Source organism: Nicotiana attenuata, chromosome 8 (assembly GCF_001879085.1).
Source record: "Nicotiana attenuata strain UT chromosome 8, NIATTr2, whole genome shotgun sequence".
NCBI lineage: Eukaryota > Viridiplantae > Streptophyta > Magnoliopsida > Solanales > Solanaceae > Nicotiana > Nicotiana attenuata.
The window spans coordinates 21,376,984-21,403,410 of NC_031996.1; the positions used below are offsets into that span (position 1 = coordinate 21,376,984).

Consider the following 26,427-nt stretch of genomic DNA (forward strand, 5'->3'; position numbering starts at 1 on the left):
GGTTACAAAGAAAAGATCAATGGACTGCGAAACTATCAAGATGACCCACCAAGTTAGTGCCATAGTACATTCAATGGCCCCGAAATTAGAGGATCCCGGTGCTTTCACTATCCCCTGCACCATTGGCAGTGCAGACTTTGCCAAAGCTTTATGTGATCTTGGGGCAAGCATCAATTTAATGCCCTTCTCAGTTTTCAAGACTCTAGGTATTGGTCCACCAAGGCCAACTTCCATGAGATTACAGATGGCAGATAGATCAATGAAGCGTCCTTTGGGTATAGTTGATGATGTGCTTGTCCGGGTGGACAAATTTATCCTGCCGGTGGACTTTGTGATTTTGGATTGTGAGGTGGACTATGAGGTCCCAATTATTCTAGGGAGACCTTTCCTTGCAACGGGGAAGGCATTGGTTGATGTTGAAGCGGGTGAACTAACTTTCAGGGTAGGTGATGAGAAGGTCATCTTCCATGTTTGCAAATCCATGAAGCAGCCCAATAGCACCGAGGTGTGCTCATTTGTGGACATTGTCACAGCTGTGATAGTGGATGACACAAGTTCTATGATTAACGTGGAGGATCCCCTTGAGGCCGTGCTATTAAATCTTGATGTCAATGATGATGCAAGCAGAGTGGAGTGTGTCAATGCTTTACATGGGATGGGCTCTTATTCCTATGAGCCGAGAAAATTGTCTTTGGATCTTGAAAATCGAAAAACTCCACCAACCAAACCATCAATTGAGGAGCCACCAGTGTTGGAGTTGAAGCCACTTCCTCCACACCTCAGGTATGAATTCTTGGGCTCTAATTCAACTTTACCAGTTATTATTTCTTCTTGCCTTACTAACATGCAGGTTGAGGCCACTTTGGCGGTGCTTCAAAGGCGAAAAAGGGCAATTGGATGGACTCTGGCGGACATTCGGGGAATAAGCCCCGCATTTTGCATGCATAAAATTATCTTGGAGGATGATGCAAGGCCTTCCTTAGAACATCAAAGGAGGCTCAATGAGGCAATGCAAGAAGTGGTGAAAAAAGAGGTGATCAAGTGGCTAGATGCAGGTGTGGTGTATCCAATCTCCGATAGCTCATGGACTTCTCCGGTGCAATGTGTGCCGAAGAAAGGTGGGATGACTGTGGTGACTAATGACAACAATGAACTTATTCCCACTCGGACGGTTACCGGGTGGCGGGTATGCATGGACTACCGGAAGCTAAACAAGGTGACACGAAAGGATCATTTCCCTTTGCCATTCCTTGACCAAATGCTTGACCGCCTTGCGGGGCGAGCCTTTTATTGCTTTTTGGATGGATATTCGGGTTATAATCAAATCTTAATTGCTCCGGAGGACCAAGAGAAGACCACATTCACCTGCCCATATGGTACATTTGCTTTTTCTCGGATGCCGTTCGGGTTGTGCAATATGGTTCGACCTTCCAACGATGCATGATGGCTATTTTCACCGATATGGTGGAAGATATTTTGGAGGTCTTTATGGATGATTTTAGTGTGGTTGGTGATTCATTTGAAGAGTGTTTGGGAAATTTGGATAGAGTCCTAGCCCGATGTGAAGAAACGAATCTTGTTCTTAATTGGGAAAAATGCCACTTCATGGTTGAAGAGGGCATAGTGTTGGGTCACAAAATTTCTAAGCATGGGATTGAAGTAGACAAAGCTAAGATTGAGGTGATTTCAAGGCTTCCTCCCCCCACTTCTGTCAAAGGGGTGAGAAGTTTCCTTGGGCATGCGGGGTTCTACCGGCGTTTTATCAAGGATTTTTCGAAGGTTGTGAATCCCCTTTGCAAGTTGCTAGAGAAAGATGCTAAGTTTGTGTTTGATGAAAAATGCATGGAGGCCTTTGAACTTCTAAAGCACAAGTTGACCACTACCCCGATCATTACCGCACCCAATTGGAGTTTGCCTTTCGAGCTCATGTGCGACGCGAGTGATGTTGCGGTTGGGGCAGTTTTGGGTCAAAGAGTGAACAAAATGTTTCATCCCGTGTACTATGCAAGCAAGACTATGAATGAAGCTCAACGAAATTACACGGTGACGGAGAAGGAATTGTTGGCCATTGTGTTTGCCATGGAAAAATTTCGGCCATATCTTATGGGGGCCAAGGTCATAGTGCACACCGACCATGCCGCCCTTAGGTATTCGATGACCAAGAAATATTCCAAGGCAAGATAGATGAGATGGGTATTGCTTCTTCAAGAGTTGAGTTGGAAATAGTGGACTGGAAAGGTAGTGAGAACCAAGTTGTGGATCATTTGTCCCGCTTGGAAGAGGAAGGAAGGCCGTGTGATGGCTTGGAGATCAATGATACATTCCCCGATGAGCAACTACTTTCTGTGTCAATGTGTGATATGCCATGGTTTGCGGATATTGCTAATTTCATTGTGACTGGCATCATCCCGTGTGAGCTCTCTTCTAACCAAAGGAAGAAGCTCAAACGGGATAGTTTGGATTTTTACTGGGATGATCCGTACTTGTTTAAGATTTGCACGGATGGTGTGATTCGAAGGTGTGTCCCGGAGGGTGAGCAATTGAGTATTTTAGAGGCTTGTCACTCCTCCCCCTATGGTGGCCATCATGGAGGGGTGAGGATGGCTTCGAAAGTTCTGAGTTGCGGTTTCTATTAGCCAACTTATTCAAAGATACAAGTGATTTAGTGAAAAGCTGTGATCAATGTCAACGAGCGGGCGGGATTTCTAAGAAAGATGAGATGCCTCTGAACACAATTCTGGAAGTTGATATCTTTGATGTATGGGGTATCGATTTCATGGGCCCTTTTGTTAACTCGTGTGGGAACACTTACATTCTTGTAGCGGTTGATTATGTGTCAAAATGGGTTGAGGCCGTGGCCTTGCCTAACAACGAAGCTAGGAGTGTGGTGTCATTTCTAAAGAAAAGCATTTTCACAAGGTTTGGTACACCCCGGGAAAGCATTAGTGATGAAGGATCGCATTTTTGTAATAGAGCTTTTAATACCTTGCTATCTAAGTATGGTGTCAACCACAAAGTCTCTACACCTTATCATCCTCAAGCAAGTGGCCAGGTTGAAGTGTCTAACAGGGTGATCAAGAGTATTTTGTCCAAGATCGTAAATGCCAATAGGACCGATTGGTCTAAAAAGTTGGATGATGCTCTATGGGCTTACCGGATCGCTTACAAGACCCCGATTGGTATGTCACCGTACCGGTTGGTGTTTGGGAAAGCATGTTATCTTCCAATGGAGTTGGAGCATAAGGCCATGTGGTCCTTGAGGAAGCTTAATCTTGAGTGGGATGTTGCGGCCAATCTTCGTGTTAAACAACCCAATGAGCTTGATGAATTTCGGTTCCATGCATACTCTAGTTCGTCCTTGTATAAGGACAAGATGAAGTACCTTCACGACAAATATGCTCATGGAAAGGAGTTCAAAGTTGGTGATTTAGTCCTCTTGTTCAATTCTCGTCTAAGGTTGTTTCCGGGAAAGCTGAAATCTAAGTGGAGTGGTCCATTTGAAGTTGTTCGTGTAACCCCATTTGGTGCTCTAGATTTGAAGAACAAAAGTGGTGAAGTCTTTAGAGTGAATGGGACCATGTGAAGCATTATCTTGGGAAGTTTAATGATAGCCATGTGGTGGCTGTTGTTCATTTGAAATGATGAGATGGTAACCCGCGTCGTGCCGCGACGTTAAATCAGGCGCTTCTTGGGAGGCAACCCATGTCTTTTTCTTCTTGTTTTCTTTAATTTTCTTTGTAGTTTAGGTTTGATTTTTGGACTAATTGGTTGTGAGATGTTGCAGGGATTGTGTTGATGCAGTGCAAAACATTATGGACAAATTGAACAGTCTCTGAAGTTGCCAGTACGGCCGCATTGCATTTTGTGCGGTCTGCACTGGTGAGAGCCATGTGAGGTGCTCTCTGAAGTTTGCCACCGCGACCGCATTCCATTTAGTGCGGTCCGCGGTGGACCTCCGCGGCCGCGGTCTGTTTTGTGCGGACCACGGAGGTTGCCTTCTCCTGCTTCTTCTGAACAAACCCAGCGCGGCCCGCGGTCCATTTTGTGCGGCCCGCACTGACCCAATTTGAGTTTTCCCTTCGAACTAATGTGTGATGCAAGTGACGTTACGGTTGGGGCGGTGTTGGGTCAACGAATGAACAAAATGTTCCATCCCGTGTACTATGCAAGTAAGACTATGAATGAAGCTCAACGGAATTACACGGCGGAGAAGGAATTGTTGGTCATTGTATTCGCCATGGAAAAATTTCGGCCATATCTTATGGGGGCCAAGGTCATACTGCACACCGACCATGCCGCCCTTAGGTATTTGATGACCAAGAAAGATTTCAAGGCAAGATTGATGAGATGGGTATTGCTTCTTCAAGAGTTTGATTTGGAAATAGTGGACCGAAAAGGTAGTGAGAACCAAGTTGCGGATCATTTGTCCCGCTTGGAAGAGGAAGGAAGGTCGTGTGATGGCTTGGAGATCAATGATACATTCCCCGATGAGCAACTACTTTCTGTGTCAATGTGTGATATGACATGGTTTGCGGATATTGCTAATTTCACTGTGACTGGAATCATCCCGTGTGAGCTCTCTTCTAACCAAAGGAAGAAGCTCAAACGGATAGTTTGGATTTTTACTGGGATGATCCGTACTTGTTTAAGATTTGCACGGATGGTGTGATTCGAAGGTGTGTCCCGGAGGGTGAGCAATTGAGTATTTTGGAGGCTTGTCACTCCTCTCCCTATGGTGGCCATCATGGAGGGGTGAGGACGGCTTTGACAGTTTTGAGTTGTGGTTTCTATTGGCCAACCTTGTTCAAAGATGCAAGTGATTTGGTGAAAAGATGTGATCAATGTCAACGAGCGGGCGGGATTTCTAAGAAAGATGAGATGCCTCTGAACACAATTCTGGAAGTTGATATCTTTGATGTATGGGGTATCGATTTCATGGGCCCTTTTGTTAACTCGTGTGGGAACACTTACATTCTTGTAGCGGTTGATTATGTGTCAAAATTGGTTGAGGCCGTGGCCTTGCCTAACAACGAAGTTAGGAGTGTGGTGTCATTTCTAAAGAAAAGCATTTTCACAAGGTTTGGTACACCCTGGGCAATCATTAGTAATGGAAGATCGCATTTTTGTAATAGAGCTTTTGATACCTTGCTATCCAAGTATGGTGTCAACCACAAAGTCTCTAAACCTTATCATCCTCAAGCAAATGGCCAGGTTGAAGTGTCTAACAGGGAGATCAAGAGTATTTTGTCCAAGACCGTAAATGCCAATAGGACCGATTGGTCTAAAAAGTTGGATGATGCTCTATGGGCTTACCGGATCGCTTACAAGACCCTGATTGGTATGTCACCGTACCGGTTGGTGTTGGGAAAGCATGTCATCTTCCAGTGGAGTTGGAGCATAAGGCCATGTGGGCCTTGAGGAAGCTTAATCTTGAGTGGGATGTTGCGGCCAATCGTCGTGTTGAACAACTCAATGAGCTTGATGAATTCCGGTTCCATGCATACTCTAGTTCGTCCTTGTATAAGGACAAGATGAAGTACCTTCACGGCAAATATGCTCGTGGAAAGGAGTTCAAAGTTGGTGATTTAGTCCTCTTGTTCAATTCTCGTCTAAGGTTGCTTCCGGGAAAGCTGAAATCTAAGTGGAGTGGTCCATTTGAAGTTGTGTGTGTAACCCCATTTGGTTCTCTAGATTTGAAGAACAAAAGTGGTGAAGTCTTTAGAGTGAATGGGCACCGTGTGAAGCATTATCTTGGGAATTTTAATGATATCCATGTGGTGGTTGTTGTTCATTTCAAATGTTGAGATGGTAACTCGCGTCATGTCGCGACGTTAAATCAGGCGCTTCTTGGGAGGCAACCCATGTCTTTTTCTTCTTGTTTTCTTTGATTTTCTTTGTAGTTTAGGTTTGATTTTTGGACTAATTGGTTGTGAGATGTTGCAGGGATGTGTTGATGCAGTGCAAAACATTGTGGACAAATTGAACAGTCTCTGAAGTTGCCAGTGCGGCCGCATTGCATTTTGTGCGGTCCACACTGGTGAGAGCCATGTGAGGTGCTCTCTGAAGTTTGCCACCGCGGCCGCATTCCATTTAGTGCGGTCCGCGGTGGACCTCCGCGGACGCGGTCTGTTTTGTGCGGACCGCGGAGGTTGCCTTCTCCTGCTTCTTCTGAACAAACCCAGCACGGTCCGCGGTCCGTTTTGTGGGCCGCGCTGGTAGGTAAGGCTTGGTCCCACTGTTTTTTCTATAAATAGACCTCAAGGGTCTCCTTTTACCCTTTTCGAACCCTAAGCTCTCAGAGACTAAAATACATTGTTCACCTCCTCCTTTTTGCGTAATAGCATACTTGTACTGTGTGTCTTCACTCCTTGTCAATATCTGGTAACATTTCATCCATTTATCTTTGTTTAATTTTATAATTTCATTTTATTTTCATGTCCAGTAGCCCACAGCTATTTTTTTTCCCATTTATCTTTAGTTGGTAGTTTAGGTTAGTGTAAATACTGGTCTTTGTGTGATTGATGTGCATAATGAGTGGCAAATTGAGTAGGGACAAAGTAGGTGATGATTTGAACAAAATTGCAACAAAAAAACTTAAACCCCAACTCAGTGCCCTAAGTCAGCACCCTTCGCGGACCGCGGTCACTTTTGTGTGGTACGCGGTGCTTAAGTTCTGAGAAATGCCCTGTGCTAGCGCGGCCGCATTGCACTTCGTGCGGTCCGCGCTGACCCACCGCGGCCGCGGTACCTTTTTGTGCGGGCCGCGGTGATGAGATTCAGAGAAGTAGTTTTTTGGACCCTGCCCAATGCGGACCGCGGTGGGTTTTATGCGGTCCGCGCTGACTCCAGTGCGACCGCACTCCTTTTTGTGCGGACCGTGGTGCACTGTTCTACAACTGTTTGCTTATGTTCTGTAATTCATTTTCACTGCCTCTGCTGATACTAACAAAGCTAGATGTGTGTGTTTGCAGACAATGGTTAGACAACAAGGAGGCAAAGCACCAAAACAACCCAGGAGAGATGGTTCCTCCCGAGGGGGAAAAGGAAAGAGGGTGGTAAAACTCACACCCCAAGCTCGGGAGAACATCGAAAAGACCCGGAAGTTGATAAAAGCTGCAGATAAAGATGCATCCCATTCTTCCGGGAGTGAGTATGTGCCCTCTAGACATCTCCTCAGACTCAGTCCCAACTCACATTGTCACCGACTTTCGATTGACTGATGATACTCCTCCGCCATCACCCACTGTCCGACAGCCAATCAATGTTGTGAATGACTCATCTGAGGGCTCGGCAACCGGTAGTGGGGAATACTCCACCTCCCCCACAGCTTCTTTGTCTGGGGAGATTGCAGAAGGAGACGAGGAGGAGGCACAAGGGGGTGGTGAACCTCAAGTTAGGGGTGTTGACCGAACTAGAAATCCCACAGCTTGGGAGGATAGGTTCTTCAGTCAGGTAGCGTTCCACAAGTTTAGGGAATGGTGGCCAATACGGAAGCTGATTCTTGAGAGGAGTTTTATTGAGCGGGACCTTCTTCCCCTACACCCAAATGTGCATATACAGTTTCACACTCGAGTGGGTTGGGCGCATTTTCGGAGTGAATGTGTGAAGGCAAATGAGCACATAGTCAAGGAATTCTATAGCAACGTGGCCCACATCTTGAAGGGCACTAAAGTGACCAAAGTGCGGAACAGAAAGGTGGTATTTACTGGGAAGGCACTTAATGAGTACTTGGGGTTCGATGACGAAGACGAGACCCTTTACAACGAAAAGTTGGCAATGGGCGAAGAGGTTTGTCCGTGGTTAGCTTCATACCTGGCAATCCCGGGTGCTGTTCCAGAATGGTTGCAAGCAGTGACCAAGATTTCTCGGAAGACTTTTAACTTTGAGGCTGGGGGTGGTTGACGTTTGTGTGCAGCCGACTTGATCCCACTACCCATGATCAGACTATTCCACTTGCTCGGGTTGTTCTTGTTGCATCTATTATGGCGGGCTATCCTATCAACATGGGCAATGTGATGTCCCGTTTCATTTCTGTAGTGGGGGTTGAGTATGACCGGAACTATCCTTTTCCCAACACCCTCACTATGTATTTCTGAGACCTAAAGGTGGAGAAGAGAGGTTTTGATATCAAGGTCAACCCTGTGGCTCCATTTTCATGGTACAGTTTGAAGGGGTCGGACAACCCCAAGGACAAGAATTACAAGCGGCCTGCCTCTGCTCCAACTGTCCAGTCTGAAGAGCCGGTTGCGGTAGAGCCCTCCACTGAGCCTGCCTCCACCAATGTTGAGCTGCCTCCAGGACCTTCCACTACTACTGGTCCTTCTACTTCAGCTGACCCAGGGATTCCATCTTCCCGAGCCCATCCTATCACTGCCCACAGGCTGCACCAGACACTTCAGAGCCTGAACAACTGGATGTATACTGCTTCATCCAAGTTGTTCACTTTGACCTCCACCATTGCATCTCAGCCGGCTCCTCCGCCAGTTCAGGTCCCACAGTCTATAGAGGATGCTTTGAAGAAGCTGCTTGATAACCAGGAGAAGTTCCTCAGCACCCAGGCCGAGTTGTTGAAGGCAGTGGCTTCACATGGCAAGGCTCTCAAAGAGCTTGCCAAGGAGCACAAGAAGTTGCGCAAGACACGGGCTTCCAGGGAGTCCGTGAAGGAGATCAGGGCGGATGTAGAGAGACTGAAGGCAGACCAGCTGCCTTTAGATTTATTATTTGAGGATCCAGCTCCAACAGCAGTACCAGCAGCAGAGCCACAGCAGGAGCGGACACAAATGCTTCCCAGGAAGAAGAGGAAGCTCCCAGTGCAGATGAGGCGATCATCCAGTTGGCAGACCCACCGGAGGCCTCCTCTAGTCAACCATAGGATGTCCCTGACATTCAGCCTGTCCAGGTCAAGGCCCCAGTCCCAGCAGCTGAGCAGCAGGAGACCGAGAACCAGTCTGAGGTTCCCGCGCATACAGAGGACCCGGGGACCACAGATGATCCCATGCAGACGGACACGGCTTAGGGAGTCTTCATATCCTTTCCCTATACTTTTTGATGCTTATTTTGTTAGTTGGCATTGGGGACAATGCCAGCTTTTATTCGAGAGGGTGCGCCCTTCATTTTTGGATGACTGTAAATATTGATACTATTTTATGCTTTCTTTTGATTTTCTGTTGGTCTGTATATAATTTTATATTTAGTTACTTTCATCGTACTTTTTATCTTCTTTTTGGGTCTGTATATAAAGTTACATTATTGTATATATTCACCCCTCGTTGTATATTCACTCCCCGTTTGTACATATTCATTCTATTTTCTATTTTTCGTAAAAAATTTCGTTTTTAGCTTCTTATATAGACTCGTAGATTTTTTTTTTTGTTTTGAAGTTTTTAATAAGCCTTTGGTTTTCTTAATGCCATGGTTCTTTCCAAAGGTGGAGTATTGTGTGAACCGGGTGGCTCTTCCCAATGATAGATGGCGTGACAACCTTCTTAAGGGTTTGAGTCCGTTTTTGTTTTTGTTTTTGGTAGTTTATGGTTAAGAGTGCCTCAAGCAAAGCTTCACTTGGGCCTAGCACATTTGCCTTTGATCCCATGGTCAAAGACAAAATGTTGTGTTTAGGATGGTGAAAGTCGTGGCCTTGAGACTATTGCATTGGCCAATAATCATCAAGTGTTCCTTTCGGGACCATTGTGTGCTCAAATCATATCTAAGGTCGTTGTGGCCCCCCGACTCGATGTCTTTAGCAATCCCTTAGCTTGTGTGGTGAGAAATCGAATTTGGAGTCCAAGTCCGAGCCAATGGTCTAGAACTTGCCCTGAATGTTTGTTGAGGCAAAATTTTGAGTGAAATTCGGCTTGGAAAGTGATTATAGGCTCTCTATCCGAATGTAAGTTGAACAATTCCACAGCCTACCAATGAGATAATCCCTAGCTAACCCTTTTGAGCCTTAAACCTTTTTCTTTCAAGAACCAAAGCTACAAACCTATACCCGTTCTAAATTCTACCCTCTCTTGGCACCCAAATCTTCCCTTGAGTAATGGCAAAGTCTAAGTTTGGGGGGAGAGATAAGAAAGGAAACAAAGTGGTAAAAGGTACAAAAGCAAAAGAAAAGGAAGGCAATGAAAAAGAAAGAAAAGAAAAAGACAAAAAGAAAGCCCAATGTGAACAAGAATAAAAAGGGATTCAAGGAAAACAAAAATGAAAAAGGTGTGAAAAAAGTAGAAAAAGGAGAAGTGTTTTGAATTGCATAAGAAAGAGTGACAATGTGTCTCTCTAACCCCTTGAAAGGAAGTGAAATACTCAAAAGAGTCAAGAGAATTGTGCCAAAATGAATCAAAAGAAGTGTTTTAGGGAAGATGGAACCCATATAGACCAACAACTTTTCCTACCCTCAACCAAAAGCCTTCACATTGACTCCACAAAAGCCCTATATGATCTTGAGTGGGATGACGCTCGCATTAGTGGATACTTACATGAGGGTCAAGCATATGGTACTTAGAGCCGGACTTGTGACCTTTCCTTGAGAGAGACGAGTGAACTCCCATTAATCTCGGTTTGTGTGCTTATACTCTAAAAGGTGAGGTTTGCTTAAGGAGAGTTGAGGATGTATGAGTTTGGGTTCAACAGTGACCAAAGTAATTGAGAGAGTTCTTTGATGTAATGAGTCAATGCTTGATGCTCTTGTGTCACACTTGATCCATAGTATTCAAAGTTTAAATGTTGTTAATGATCCATTTGTATTGAGGGCAATTGTTAGTCCCAATTGATGCTTGTTGAGGTTACGTTAGGTCAGTTGGAATTACTTGGATTTTTCTTTAAGGGGTGGGTCTTATTTTGTTCGCTTGAAGACAAGCAAAGGTTTAAGTTTGGGGGAGTTGATAAGTTAGGATTTTAACATGTTTTATGCCCCTACTTGCCTATGATTTGATCATATATTTGTACAAAATAGTCCCAAAAGGCTCACAGGTTGTGCTTGTTTGCAGGTTTGATCGACAAAGTGACGAAATGTCAAAGATCGGCTCAAAAAGGAGTGAAACCTGCTCAAGTATCAAAGACCAAGAAAGCTAAGGGAAGAAGGGCCTAGTGCGGACCGCGCAAAGTGGAATGCAGCCGCACTAGGTGGTTCAGAGAGTTGGTAAAATCAGGCTAGAGGTAACACGGCCGTGGTCCATATCTCGCAGTTCGCGGTCAGGGCTCCGCGGACGCACTACTCTTTTGTGTGGTCCGCGGTCAAGAGATTCAGAGAACTACAATTTTGCCAAGACAATGCCATGCGGTCCGCGGTCGTTATTATGCGGACCGCGCCAACTACCTCCGCGGCCACGGTCCATTCTACGCGGTCCGCGGAGTCCAAGTTCAGAGAAGCCAAAGTTGAAGTCAAGGAGCCCAGTGCGGCCGCGGTCCATTTAGTGCGGCCCACACTGACCCCGCAGGGGTATTTTTGTCCAGTTTTTCTAGCTTAGTATAAATAGAACATTTTACCATTTTTAGGTCATCTGTTATCTGGAGAACACAGCTGCGCTCGTGAGAACAACTTTTGTAGCCATTTTTGGCATCTTAGCTTCAATTTAACGATAGATTCTTGTGATTTAATTTAGTATTTAATTAATATATCTTGTTCTTCATCTATTTCTTCATTTTCTCCTTCAAGCATGAGTAGCTAAACCCTTTATCTAGGGTTGTGGCTCAACCCTAGTGTGGGTAATTGATGGGTGTTGCCATCTAGGGTTAGATTGACTATGGGTGTTTGCTATTTGGGTTGATTATGTTTTAATCTATAAATTGGTGGTTGCAAACACTGATTTGTGCTTTGTGGATTTGACTCTTCTTGAGAAAGAGAGTAAGTCTCCAAAATTGACCCAACAAGGAATTGGGATGGACTCATGAGAAATGATAGTCCTAATTAACGGGTTAAATCTCGAGAGAGTAATCACCCTACTTGAACCCTAGTTGCTTGGTCTAATTTGCCTACCCATTTGGTCTCGAGAGAGTCAAGTGGGCAAAATCACTCTCTCTACCGAGAGGTATGAGAGTGGGTAAAAGTGTGCAACGGTTATAGCATAAGCTCCAATTATGTCAATCAAACCTTAGTAACATCTACCCGTCAATTAGCCACCTAGGTGATGTCACGACCCTAGTGCCCTTCTTCCCATTAGATACAACTTTAGCAATTATCTCGTAGCATAATCTAGTTTCAATTAGTAGTTTGATAATATTAGTTTATAATTGAAAAACCCAAAAATGTTAGAAGTGACATTTAGAGCAATTACACGACTCTTGTGTAGATAGATACCCAGCTCCAATTTCTAGCTCTCTGAGGAATTCGATCTCGACCCTCATATCGGGTAAAAGCTATTGCGACCCTCTCTTCCTACTTTATAGTAGTGTGGAGTTGGCAGCGATCACGTCTCCTGCTATATCATCCACTAGCCATGATGGATAGAAGTACACATGACCGGCATGATATCTGTCTAGTTCAATAGTATCCCTTTCTATAATGACCTTCTGATTCCACATACGGTGTGCCTCGAACTTGACTGGTATAACAACCCCTTTAAAATCTGCTTTGTACTAGACCATGTTGGAGACCCGAGGTATAACCTGTTTTCTTTCCGCTTGTCTCATTACCCTTACGGGAGCATAAGGATAAATTCCCCTCAACCCGATCACTACTAGATGAGGAGTCCCTCTTGGCCTGATGATGAACTCACTGCTAGGAAACCATTCAAACATCCAATGTACCTACTCGTCCATCAGATTGCTGATGAAGCGCACCCAGCTCTCAGCATTTCCAGGTTGTGTAAATCGATCTAGGATAAATGTCATTCTCTTTGGGTGATGGTAAGCTATGTGGTCATTCAATGGTCGACACAGGATCTCCTGGTGATACTCTCCTCTTTGAAAATGTTCTAGTAACCAAAGTTGCAGTAGCAGATTACAACCCTCGAAGTACCCAAACCCCTAGTTGCACCGATCTAGAACGCGGTACATTTTAGCCAAGATCATGGGGACGATAGTGTAGGTTTGTCCCTCAATGCCTTCCATTAAGGTCCTGGCGATCATGTCTAGACGAGTGTGGATCATTCCCCTTTTCATTTGGAAATATCAGTAACCCCAAGAAGCATACAATGAACACGTAGACTCGACGGTGCGTCCAACCCAAGGAAGTAATGGAGAGTTTGGCGGTATGACTAGCTATGCCCATATCTTTCATAAAGAAATTCAAATGGAATGTATGAATTCTTCAAACAAAGCAGTTCATCATTTTTCTTGAAACCTAACATTTTAGAAAATCGTGAGGAGTGCGATTCTTTGGTACCAGTAATCTGGGACTATCCCATGGCAGATTAGCGAAACCTCCTATTTCCTCCAAGAGAGGAGTCATCTCTATGTCACTCAAAATGGAAGACATCCCTCTTCTCATCCCAAAACATAGTAGCGGCCTCGATCATTGCTCTGTTTGGTCGGATGTCTAATAGAGACGGCAAATTACTCAGGACCCTTCTTACGTGGTTCTTGTCGCAAGGTACGAGATTTTTCCATCAATCCAGCAGCAAAGGTGGGATGTTTTGGACCATGCCGAACCTGGGGACTTCATGCTTCATTTTTTGCAAACAAATAGAGTTAGCCTTTCCCCCTCCAGATTCGACTATTTACACACTAATGATCAACATACTGGCATACTTTCTCCAAGTAATGCACATAACGTGATAATGTCCATTGGGATTGTAGAAATCCTATCGGACTTTGGACAAGGCTTATCTTAGCGGGATATCACGTTGAAAACGTTATAACCCGTACTAGGTTTGACATGATGCATGCATAGTTGATATTAGAGTGGGGTTTCTAGAAGAGTCTAGACTGGTACCCTCAAGCGGACAACTTGAGACGGAAAGGCACAGAAGCATCGACTGCACCGCTGATCGACTAGTTTTACCGCAAATAAGCCTTTCCAAATAAGGATGATTTCGGAAGAGCACGGACACTCATCAAGCGCCGCTAATTGGGCACGAGTAGAATATGATGTGGAGCATGCTTTATGCAAAAATAAATAACACATTGTCAAGTATTTGCATAATAAATAAAAAACGATAAATACAATATTAAGGTAAAACATAAAGAATATAAAAGAAAGACAAAGGAAAAAAGTTAGTTTACGGGATTTATTAGAAAGTAATAAAGCAAGCAAGGGAGTAGGGATGGGAGAGATATGATGTAGCAATCTTTAAACGAGTGAAGAGCAATTATAGCAAATAAGGGTGAATAGGGGAGGGATATGCATGTAATAACCAATTTAAGCAAGGAATGGTGGAGAAGTGAAGGGATTTGCATATTAACACGAATTCAAATGAAGGGAGAATAGGGGAGGGATGTGCATGCAGCAAGGAATTAGACAAATAAGGGAGAAAACGAGAGCGGGATATGCATGTAGCAGTAAATAAAAGAAACACGTTTATTAGAGAAGACTAATTCATATAAGCTAAATTTGCTATGGTAAGAGCCTAAATTTATCCCCAGCAGAGTCGTCATGCTGTGCCCCTTTTTCTCGCGAAATCAGGTTTCGACGTGTGACAAATCGTTTAAAGGTAGGGTTAAAAGAGAAGAGTCGTCACCTAACGATTTTTAAGGTGCGTTAGGGCACCTATTTGCAAGTGAATCAGGTTTGACTAGTTTGCATCACCAAAGATCGGGTAAGGGCTCGAAAATACCTCGAAGAGAAGGTGCTAGGCACTCTTCGAGGTCCACAACTGTGGGTCCCAGCCAAACTCGAATTACATGAATTAGTCAGATAAACGAGGATAGAGAAAAGCAAGAAGTTTGGGAAGTTTTATTATCAAAAGACTTTGAATAAATACAAACACTTGATTCAAAGATAAATAAGAATAAGATGGGGGGTCCTAAGCTTTTTAGCCTAAAGGATCACCCCGCGCAACATAAATAATACTTCGTAACTCCCTCAAGATGGGGTGTTACTCGTATTATTCAGCGGGCATGGACCATCATCTCCTGCTACCCGATTACTATCTTTAAGTTATTACCTAAAGCGCACTAGTTTATTCTAAAACGTTCCTTATGCGTGCACTACCCGTCCCATGCCTATGGTCCAGGAGGCATTGGACCTCTACTTTTGGCGGTTCTAGACTTGACTTAGGCTGCTCAGAAAATGTCAAAACTAGGCGACAATTCAAAACAAATAGGACTTCAATTAAATTCAATTAAAGGCTCACATTAACCTCCATAATTAGGCAAACAAATGCACGCAAACAGATTTTACATTTGGCATTAGGAAGTTTCAGAATTGAAGGGATTGTAGTTGTTAAACTCTATAGGCATGGTTTCTAGATGATCTGATTCAGATGCGAAAGCCATTTTTAGACCTAGGATTTCTAAATTACCAGTTGGTAAGTGCCAGGCGCTGCTAAGCCGCTTATTACAGATTATCAGTTGACAAATCTATTGGCATGATCTCTAAGTGATTTATACAATAAGGAATAGTGAAACTCATTAGAAGTGCTCGAAATTATTAAGCTTCCTAATAATCCCGTGGATGAGCAATAAAACAGTGTTTGAAAAGCGAGTAGTGATGTCCTATAGGCATCAATTCTAAAGCTTGGTAATTGGAACTGATTTTATACAATTAGCTCCTATAGGCATGCTTTCTAAAAAATTGACAGTTGGAACTGATTTTATACGTTTAGCTCCTATAGGAATGCTTTCTAGATGGACGATGAGACTGCAATAGCAAATTAATTAGTTAATAAATCCTATGGGCATGATATCTATTGAGAAGATTAAGGAGCAGTCATTATTATTTTCCATAGGCATGGTGTCTAGCAACACATAGCAGTAGACACAAGAATAGATAGAATACTTACGCACTGACAACATACTAATATTGTGAGTGTGTGATTCCCTAATGACATGATTTCTAATAGTGCAAAAAGAGATTCACATATAACAGGTCGGATAGCAAATAGATCATGCTAATCCTCTAAACATGCTTTCTACCCTTTTTCATGTAAGTATTAGGAGATACCCATTTCCCAATTTCACTATCGCCCCCAATTGTTATTACAGACCCAATAATGAATAAATTACAAAGTAGTATAAGCAATAACAGTAGGCCCAAGCCAGGTCCAAAAGATACCCAGCACTGCCAGTCCTTCAACTGAACTCTTTCTCCACCATTTAGCATACACAAATCTCAACATAGCCCAAAAATCATAGGAGAACTCAAACCAAACCCAACAACCATGGTTTGATCAAAGGATCCAGAAAACGGTCACTTATACAAGTCAATTTGCACATTTAATAGGCAGAAAGAGGGACAGAACTTAGTAAGGAAAATGACCAAAGGACATCAGGCCCTAGTGTGTCAGAGTTCGCAAAGGTCTCAAGATGGACGCCGAGCAGTGTTCACACTAGGGATGTTAATAGAGAAAGCTTTAGTGGCCTTGGCTTTCAGCCGGCCAAGAATTATAGGTTCAGAATAGGGTAAGCAACGAATGAGAATGAAAATAGTAGTCAAATGGCAAAGTTAGAAGAAGTGCATTTGGATTTTTAGAAACAGGCATTGCAAAGGTGAACACACAATGAACATATCCAAACACAAGGTAAGCAAACTTAAGAGACAGGCTAATATCATAAGTCCACACTTAGCACATTGAGGCAAGGAACATTTGTAAGAAAGCAAGGGGGATTATGGCTTCTGGGATTACGAAGTTAATAAGCAAGGCATTATGCCAAATAAGACAAACAACAGAACATTAACTTAACAGGTTCAAGCCCAAGGGTCAAATTATGCTAAACACCAGGGGTTGAACAGTGCAAGTCACACCAATAAGGCACATAGAATCAAATGTTATAGGTAACACAAGTTAAGAAGCTATTCTAAAAGGTTCTAACTAGTTGCTAGGGAGTACAGAGTTGGGCAGGGTAAGGATACACTAAGTGATAAAATGATCGTAGGAGCAAATCATAGCTAGAATGGGGGTTTTAACATGGATTGGGGCATATCACAGATACAAATCAATCACTATAGAAATCCAGGACAAGGCAGAAAACAAACTGATGTCATTTAACCATGTAAACACTCAAAGTACCAATACATTAAGCTAAACAAACTTCAAACAGTCTAAACTTCTCGAGATAAACACAATCTTAGAATTGACAATTTAGGCATGAGCAAATGCTAGAGAGGTTCATATTATAACCAGGGTTGCACATAGAGATAGTCTAGAAACACATTAGATCATGCAATTTCCGAGGCATAAATGTGCTAATCAGGAACATAAGAGAATGAACATTGTAAAGGCTAAAGAACTCACTAGTTACTGATTGACAAGTAGACAAACAAGAAAAGAACAAAACCACTTTAAACATCAACAAAGCAGTATAACCCAAGACCTTAGATGCGTCAAGTTCCCGAGGGCTTCGAGGAACCCAGGGCAGTGCTCACACCCAAGGAAGGTCAAAAAAATAGGAATTCTGGTGGCCTTGGCTTTCAGCCGGCCCAGAACAAGAGAATTAGAGAACAAAGAGCAATAACTTCAGCTTTTAGTGAAATTTTGTTAACGATTAAAGTATGTCCAAAGGGGAATGGGGAGGGGTTTATATAGTAGTGGTTATTGAATAAATAAATACGGAAAATAATCAATTAAGCACAAATAAGGAAAGAGAATATCATATACAAATCGAAATCAGAAAGGGAAATGAAAAGACTCAAACCCTAATTAGGTTCAACCTTCTGAAACTCGAACCAAGAGTGTAACGGAAAACGGCCTAAGATCAAAAGATCCAAGTCGTTCCAGTCGGATCTCAGAAGTGATGCTTGCCAAACTTAGGCAAGCACCTAAGTAATACAATAAATTAACGACCAATAGTGAGAGAAGATGAATAAGGTAAGTGAGTCAGTGATTGATTCCATTTTAGAGTCGGATTTGGAGAAGTTGAGAGGTGTATCGGCTAGGGTTCGTAGAAGAAGAGAGGGGGATTCAAAGGCGGCTGGGAGGAGAAAATGGTCTCTAGGGTTTTGGGGTGGGGATATAAGGGGAAGTGGGGGAAATATTGTGAGTCGTTGATCAATTTTGATCAACGGCTGGGATTTGAGAAGAGTTAGGTCGGGTTTTGGACTGGGTTGGGAGTTAGGGGTGTTTGGTTTGGGCTAGGGTTATTGGGCCAAGGGTTTGGGGGTAATTGGGCTGATGTATGGGTAGTTTAGGTCCGAAAAATAGGTAAGAAATTAGGCTACAATTTAAATACCCCAAAATTAATGATTTATAAAATGCTTAATAAATAAAAATAAAATATTATTTATGCACTAAAATATTTTAAAATAATAACTTAGTATTATAAAAATATAAATATGCTATTTTGGCACAAAATAATATAAAATAAGGAGTAATTGTATGAATATAGGCCATTATTGCAAAATTAGACATATAGCTTTAAAAATGCTAATGTAATTATATGTAATGAAATAAAATGTTTGAAACATATATTATAGGTGCAAACAATAATTATTTTAGGTAGCTAAGTCATCACAAAATAACTTGAGGGGTAATTATTAGATATTTATATAATAAGAAATGTAAAAGAAATTAATTTTGAGCTTTAAAAATTATGAAAAATTATAAAAAAAAATGATTGTATAGGTTTGTAAACTAAATAATGATGCAAACATGCTATTTTGAGAGTATATATATATTTTAAAAATATGAGGGCAAAATTAAGTATTCACAGATACAGGGGAATCTCATCATATTACACGTTATAAGGAGGTTTTGTCTACCTTAGAGAACATTAAGCAACAGAGGAATCATAAAGTGCAGGTGCCAACAGGTAGAAAATGCTCTATGACACACAAAGAAAATGCTTCTATTCTAGGAAGCTATGAACTATAGGATTTGTTACATGTTCCAGATTTTAAGTTTAATCTGTTGTCAGTCTCCAAGTTGACCAAGGAGTTGAGATATTGTGCCATATTCTTTCATAACTTTTGTGTATTGCAGGGTATTTACAATGGGAAGGTGATATGGATTGGTAGGGAAGATAGTGGACTTTATGTGCTCAGGTGGATAGACAGGCCTGCAGCAGCAATGGTTACACTGATGAATCCAACCTTTGGCATATGAGATTAGGTCATCCATCAACAACAGCAATGAAACGCATTTCTGTCTTGAAGAATAAAGTAGTAGACAACATGCAACATAATTGTGAAGTGTGCCGATTGAAGTTCCCTCTTAGTAGCAGTAAAACTGACTTATTTTTCAACTTATCCATCTTGATGTTTGGGGTCCTCACAAGTTGCCTACATATGACATAAAGCATTATTTTCTTACAATCGTGGATGACTTTAGTAGATATACCTGGGTGTGCTTATTGCAGTCAAAATATGAAGTTGTAACAGTGTTAAAAGATTTCCTTATAATGATAGACTCAATTTAGTATGAATGTGAAAGTATTGAAGTCTCACAATGGGAAAGAATTCTTTAACTCTAGCTGCAATTTTCCTTACGCACCCCAAAAAAATATGGTGGTGGAAAGGAAACATAGGGATATACTTGAAGTAGCCAGAGCATTGAACTTTCAAAGTTCTTTATCTAGCAGGTTCTGGGGAGATTACATTAAAATAGTTGTCTACCTGATCAACAAATAGCCTATATCTCTATTATAAGGAAAGTCTCCTTATGAGGTGTTGTATAACAAACCACCAACAGTTGATCATTTGAAGGTATTTGGATGTTTATGCTTTGCTAGCAATTTACCAAAAGGAGACAAATTTGCTAAAAGGGCAAGAAAATCAGTCTTCATAGGCTACTCAGCGGTTCAAAAAGGGTATAGATTGTTTGACTTAGACACTAAGACTATCTTTGTGAGCAGATATATCATTTTTAGAGAACACGTCTTCCCTTTCAGAGATACTACAACTACTTCAAGAGACAACTTTCCTGAAAAAGTTTATGTGCCTATATCACCTGCATCTAGTACTGTCTCACAGGAATCCCACACAGCTGCTACAGATGCTCACATTCAACCTACAGACATCACTCCAATCCTAGGAGATATCAGTACCTGCTGCAGAAGGAGTGGAGATTGAGCATACAGTGCAAGATGTAGAAGCAGGAGAGGTTGAGCATGTAGTGCAAGATACCTCGGCTGAATTATTTCCAGACACTGCTAATACAGACACTGAGCCAGAACTAGAGATCCCAGTTGTTCCTAACCCAAGCATGCTGGAATCAACTGATGCTCAAGGTTCCAGGAAAACCACAAGAACCTCAAAACCTCCAGTTTGGCTGAAAGACTATCAAATTGCTAAGAAATTCTCTGGTTATTGCTTGTATCCATTATCCGAAACCTTGACTTATGCTAATCTTACTGCAGGCTATCAAGCCTACTTGCAGACTTTCTTAGTGGAAGTTGAGCCTAGTACTTTTCAGCAGGCTTTAACTGATAGCAGATGGGTTGCTGCTATGCAACAGAAAATCAATGCCCTTGAGGTCCATCATACTTGGGAAATAGTAGACTTACCAGGTGGGAAGCAGGCCATTGGGTCAAAATAGGTGTACAAAATTAAATACAAGTCTAATAGAGAGGTACAGAGATACATGCCAAGGTTAGTTGCCAAAGGGTATAATCAAAAGGAAGGGCTGGACTACCATGACACATTTTTCTCTGTAGCAAAAATGATCACAGTCAGGACTATTATAAGTATAGCTGCTGCAAAAGGCTGACATTTATATCAAATGGATGTTAGCAATGCCTTCTTATAGGGGGGACCTCTTTGACGAGGTTTATATGCAGTTGCCTTAGGGATTTCATTAGCAGGGGGAGTTGAAAGTGTGCAGGCTTATAAAATCTCTCTATGGCCTCGAACAGGCATCCAGACAATGGAACATAAATCTCATTGATGCACTGGTTCATAGTGGCTATAAACAAAGTGCATTTGATCATTTCTTATTCACAAAACATCAAGGAAAAGAGATGGTAATCATACTAGTGTATGTTGATGATTTACTTATTACTAGAAGCTATCCCAACCTAGTCAATGGTGCAATGACAATTTTACTTAATAAGTTCAAGGTCAAGGACTTAGGTCAGTTAAGATATTTCCTTGGAATTGAGTCTCAACGTCCAAGAAAGGATGTTACTCAATCAAAGGAAGTATGCTCTAGAATTAATCTCATATGCAGGCTTAAGTGGTGCAAAACCAGTTGTAACTCCTGTAGAGTTGAATCAAAAATTTACAATAGTGGAGTATGAACTTGTGTTGGAAATACAGGTGATTCAGAGTTAAGGGACAATTCAGGATATCAAAGGTTGATAGGGAGGTTGTTATATCTAACTATCACCAGACCTGACATAAGTTTTGCAGTCCAAACTTTGAGTCAATTTATGCAAAACCCTAACAATCACATATGGAGGCAGCCTTGAGAGTGGTTAGATATATAAAAAGGGCACCAGGTCTGGGGTAATTGATGGAAGCAGGAGCCATTGATCATTTCAATGCATATTGTGATTCAGATTGGGCATCATGCCTTAATACAAGGAGATCTGTGACATGTTATATTTTGAAGTTAGGTAATTTGTTGATATCTTGGAAGTCAATGAAGCAACCAACAGTGGGCAGGAGCTCAGCAAAAGCTGAGTAAAGAAGTATGGTTGTTGTAACTGCAGAGATTACATGGCTGACAGGAATACTAGAAGACTTGGGGATAACTGTGTCTAAACCTATTTCTTTGTTTTGTGATAATAAGGCAGCAATACAAATAGCTAGGAATCCAATATTTCATGAGAGAACAAAGCATATCGAGATAGACTGTCATTTTATGAGAGATCATGACAGGGCTCATACATCCATGTTATGTTTCTTCTTCATTGCAGTTAGCAGACCTTCTAACAAAAGGATTGATTACTGCACAACATAATTTCTTAGTATCAAAGGTTGGTGTGTTAGACATCTTCCACCCTTCAGCTTGAGGGGGAGTATTGAGGAGTAGAAGATCTCTGGTGAAGAACTGGATCTAAGGAACCCAAGACCAAATTTCAGCTTTGATCCAAAGGTATAACAAAGTCCCATGTTGTCTTCTAATCTAGTTCATTCACGTGTTTAGGCCATCTCCAACCCTTGCCTCCATTTTCTCCTCCAAAATGGAATAAAGTTACTCCAACCATTAATCCATTTTTCACTCCAAAAAGAATATTCTGTTTTATATTCTTCTCTCTCTTCAATATTATCTTTTATTTAAATTTTATTTTCTTATTTCTATTAAAGAAATTCTATCTTTTTTTTTACATATTCATCACATATAATTTATATTCCTTTCTTATATAACCATTTAATATAAAATTATTTTATACCATAAATTTTTAATAATATAATTTGTAAGCAAATATTATAGATTATATATATTAACGGATAATTCTATAAAGTAAAATCATTGAGATACAAGATAAGTAATACCTATTATATTATGGTAAAATTTAGATTAAATACAACATAAATATTCAATTTTCACCTTTAGTATGCTCCCATAAATGATCTATTAATGCATTATGAAGTGCAAAATGAGCACCTTTGTCCTTAATTCATTTGTGCCGAGCTAAAAATTATTCAAATCGGTTATTTTCATCTACTACCATTTCTACTATTGGAGGTGGACATTCCCAATCATCTTGAATTGGTGCATTAAGATCATGCTCATTCTCGATCCGACTCGTCGTGAATTTTGCGACAAGAACAACAACGAATAATGTATAAAAGAAGTCAACAATTTTCACAGTCACAGCCACAACAATCCTCGGCCCCATTCACTTAATACTATAATAATTTTTGTGTATCTGGAAACGACATAGGTCCCTACTAAATTATTGTGCTATTTACTATAGTTTCAATTTTTATGTATTTTAATTTAATGTATTTTCAACTTTCACTTTTCAATTTTAGCAATATCTAATATTTTATATCCGCACCTTTTAATTTTAGCAACATTTAATATTTTATATTTACACCATTCATTTTTTAGATGATTATATTTTTTATACAATTATAACTTACAATTTTACATAAAAATAATAAATGCACGAAAATTAATTTATCAAAAGTATACGTCACGGTTAAGATGTAAAAATTAATATTATAAAGAGAATACATAAACATCATTAGGTATATATAAAGAGATAAATTTAAAAAGGTTAAATAATAAAAATAATAATAAAGTAATAGGCAATAGTCCCCTATTTTGCAGCCAAAAATGCAGCAGCATTTGAGCTAATTTTCTTCAAAAACTGACTATATTATGGCGAAATGCAGCAGCGTTGGGATGTCCTTAGAGATAACATGGCACGGCATAGTACTAAACTGTTCCTATTGATATATGTGCGCGCGTACCATCGTTAAGTGATTTTGTCAAAGCATAAAGGTTGAAGTCAAGGAACAAACTGAACTATACTAAGATGAATATTTATTCCTCTCATTGAATGAAGAGGAATAACAATCAAGGCAAGATGGCCTGAGAAACTGTTATAAGCAATTTAATTAAGTAACATTTGAATCTGAAAGAATGAGTTAGCCCTACTCTTAATTATAGACAATGCTATGTACTTGATTTTGTCCATGCATTACACTATGAATAGTTAGAGTTTTAGAAAAGCTTGCTTCCGAACTCAATTCCTTCTCCCTTAGATGAAGAAGCAGCAGCAATATCTCTTAGGTCAGATAAGCTTCTGCCTAACTTCAAAGCCATCTTCATTTCAAACACTTCACCATTTTCTCTTCTCTCCATGTCCGTTTCTGTCAAGTTAGACTCAATAGATTCTTGCATATACCTAAAGAAACCAGCGTTACCTCGATACATTTCGAATACCATTCCAACTTGTCCACCATGCTCTACTGTGTTAACTACACTTGCCAAAGCGCCACCAACAATTCCAAGCATAGCAGCCCAAGATCCATGAGAAGGAGAAGAATCTGCAAATGCAGAGCCAACCGCTGCTAAGCCTGTGAGTAAAGGACCAGAGATGGCTAAAAACTTGTTCAATTTCAAGGCCTTCTCCCCCAGACTAATATATTCTTCTTGGTCTTTTCTGCCTAATACTCCCATTATTTCTTTCATTTCCTCCTCCAATTTCCCGTTCCAGCCATTATATTTGTCGCTGTCACTGACCCTTTTAGGCTGTCTACGACGTTGTTGAGGCCACCAAATAGCAGGTTCAACAGAAGATGGAAATTTGTCTAGCATTACGCCAAGAAGAGGGAGTGGGTAGGCCTTGTCAAGAGCCAATACTCTGTCCATAGCCTCTTTCACATCAACAGCTGAAGGATAACCAATTGATAAAGTTGTTTCAATTTGGTTGTAGAGATCTTGAAACAGCCTAGTCGCGTTTCTTTGTTCTTCAGCTAGCTGGGATGGTTGGATCTTGTTGATGATCACCAACATGCCAGTAGCAGCCAAATACAACAAAGTGGAAGACATTTTTAGTCCCAAAACAGAATCACCACTAGTAGCTGCAATTCCAACCATTGTAGCAGCAGCTAGAATTATGCCATTAATGGATGTCAAAAGCATATTGTTCCACTGGCTTCTCTGTTCCCCAATATTCCTATGCATCTCAACTCTATCTGCAACTGCCTCCTTGATTGCATAAAGCTTCTTGATAACCAGCGGATCAGGATCAATTCTTGATGGGCTAACTTGTTTCTCAATTGGGTTGTTGGTGCTTATGGTTGAAAATCCACTAATCAACTCTTGTTCCTGCACTAATCTCGCTCTTCTTTGAAACCTGGGAAGGGAGATTTTAATTGTCTGATTATTTGGAATATTAATATTTGCTCTAATTAATCCTCTTCTGCAACTACAAGATGATGTTGAGGGAACGGAAGAACTGCAAGAACTCAAGAAACTTGAAGATTGGAGGATTAATGCCATTTTTTTTGTTCTTCAATGGGATGTTAAATGGTGATTTATGATTGGAAAAAAAGAGAAGAAAACCTGCTAATTGATTGTAATTATGGTAAATAAAGAAGACATTGGACATATATATAGAGAGAGAGAATTGACAATGGATGTAAGATTTGACTGGAAAAAGACTTGAAATAATAGCAAGTTATTCAAAGTTTGAATTGAATGGGTACATGGCCAAGACAATTTCTTACTTTGCCTTATGGCCAAGACTAATTCTTATTTTGGCTTAGCCCTTGCCTGATTGCACGTACTCTTATTGACTTTTTTTTTTTTCTTGTCGTCTACTTGTATTGACTTTCAATATAAGGAAAATTTTTATGGGGTTTGATTGTTTGATATTTGAAACAGCCAAAACTATACTAACGAACTCAAATCCTGTGTTTCAATTATACATTTCATGTATGATACTACTTGCTTAAATTACATTCTTTCAATTATTGAATTTAATTAAGAGTTAACCACATTTCTTGAAAGTAAAATGATTGTTTTGTATAAATCTATAAGTGGATTTGCTTCATTAACCAGTCTATTACAAGCAAGAAATAATGAAAAAATGTACGATTATTTTTTTGTTTATATTTTCAATTGTTATAGCATTATAATAAAACACGGACATTAGACACCGGTTCTCGGAAAACAAGATCCAAACTGTTATAAAAAAACATATCTAGTTTTATTTTTCTTTTTCTTTTTCTCTTTTTTTAGTTTGCATGATCGAATTATTAGCTCGACCTGCGTCGCAAAGTGATGAGAAGAATTTTACGGGATACCAAAATAAAGTTTTGTAATAAATTCGAAAGAAACTAGATTTGAGTGCGTGATTATTTACACAATTAACACCAATTAGCCGTACTGAATTAGGGTTAGGACCGAAAAAGCAGGTGTTATGCGGAAGCTAGCAAAACAAACCTTGAACGACGATAAATCATACAACAAAGAGAAATCTACCAAAAGAGACACAAACATTTAACGTGGTTCGGTCAACTGACCTACGTCCACGACGGAGATGAGCAATCCACTATAATAAAAAAAGAGTACAAAATATCGAGAGAACAACCTCACGAAGAGGCAAACACAAGTGACACACTAACACTTGTCCCATAAAGTTCTCCCCCTAAACACGACTCTCAAGCCCCCTATGGCTACATTGTGGATGCTACTGAATGTGAAGGAAGGATCCTCAATTTATAGAAGTCCAAACCTTTTCCTACAAGAAAAAGGACTAGCCAAATATTGGAGATTTATAATTTCTTTTTACAAAAAGGAAAACCCAGTTAAGGTAATTATATTGTCATTTTCCTTCAAGAGATAGGAAAACCAAATATGGTAAGAAAATTATGGCAAACACCTAACAATTAGTTTTATGAATAATCAATTGCAGTCTACATTTATCGGCCAGAAATAATAGCATTTGGAAGGCGTATTAAATTATAATTCTCTACGTTGTTTCTAAGATAAATCATTT

General features: G+C 40.7%; 1 protein-coding gene and 1 pseudogene across 1 annotated transcript; one reads left to right on the top strand and one right to left on the bottom strand.

Moving 5' to 3' along the window:
- On the top strand, positions 1,028–1,776 carry LOC109231808 (annotated as a pseudogene).
- Positions 23,428–25,025, bottom strand: LOC109231039 (probable F-box protein At4g22030). The gene has a single exon (XM_019396568.1). It carries the CDS (start codon positions 24,924–24,926, stop codon positions 23,643–23,645), a length of 1,284 nt encoding a protein of 427 aa, XP_019252113.1. The 5' UTR covers positions 24,927–25,025; the 3' UTR covers positions 23,428–23,642.

Excerpts from the sequence above, each read along its gene's own strand:
- LOC109231039 (XM_019396568.1), bottom strand. The coding sequence starts at position 24,926 with ATGGCATTAATCCTCCAATCTTCAAGTTTCTTGAGTTCTTGCAGTTCT.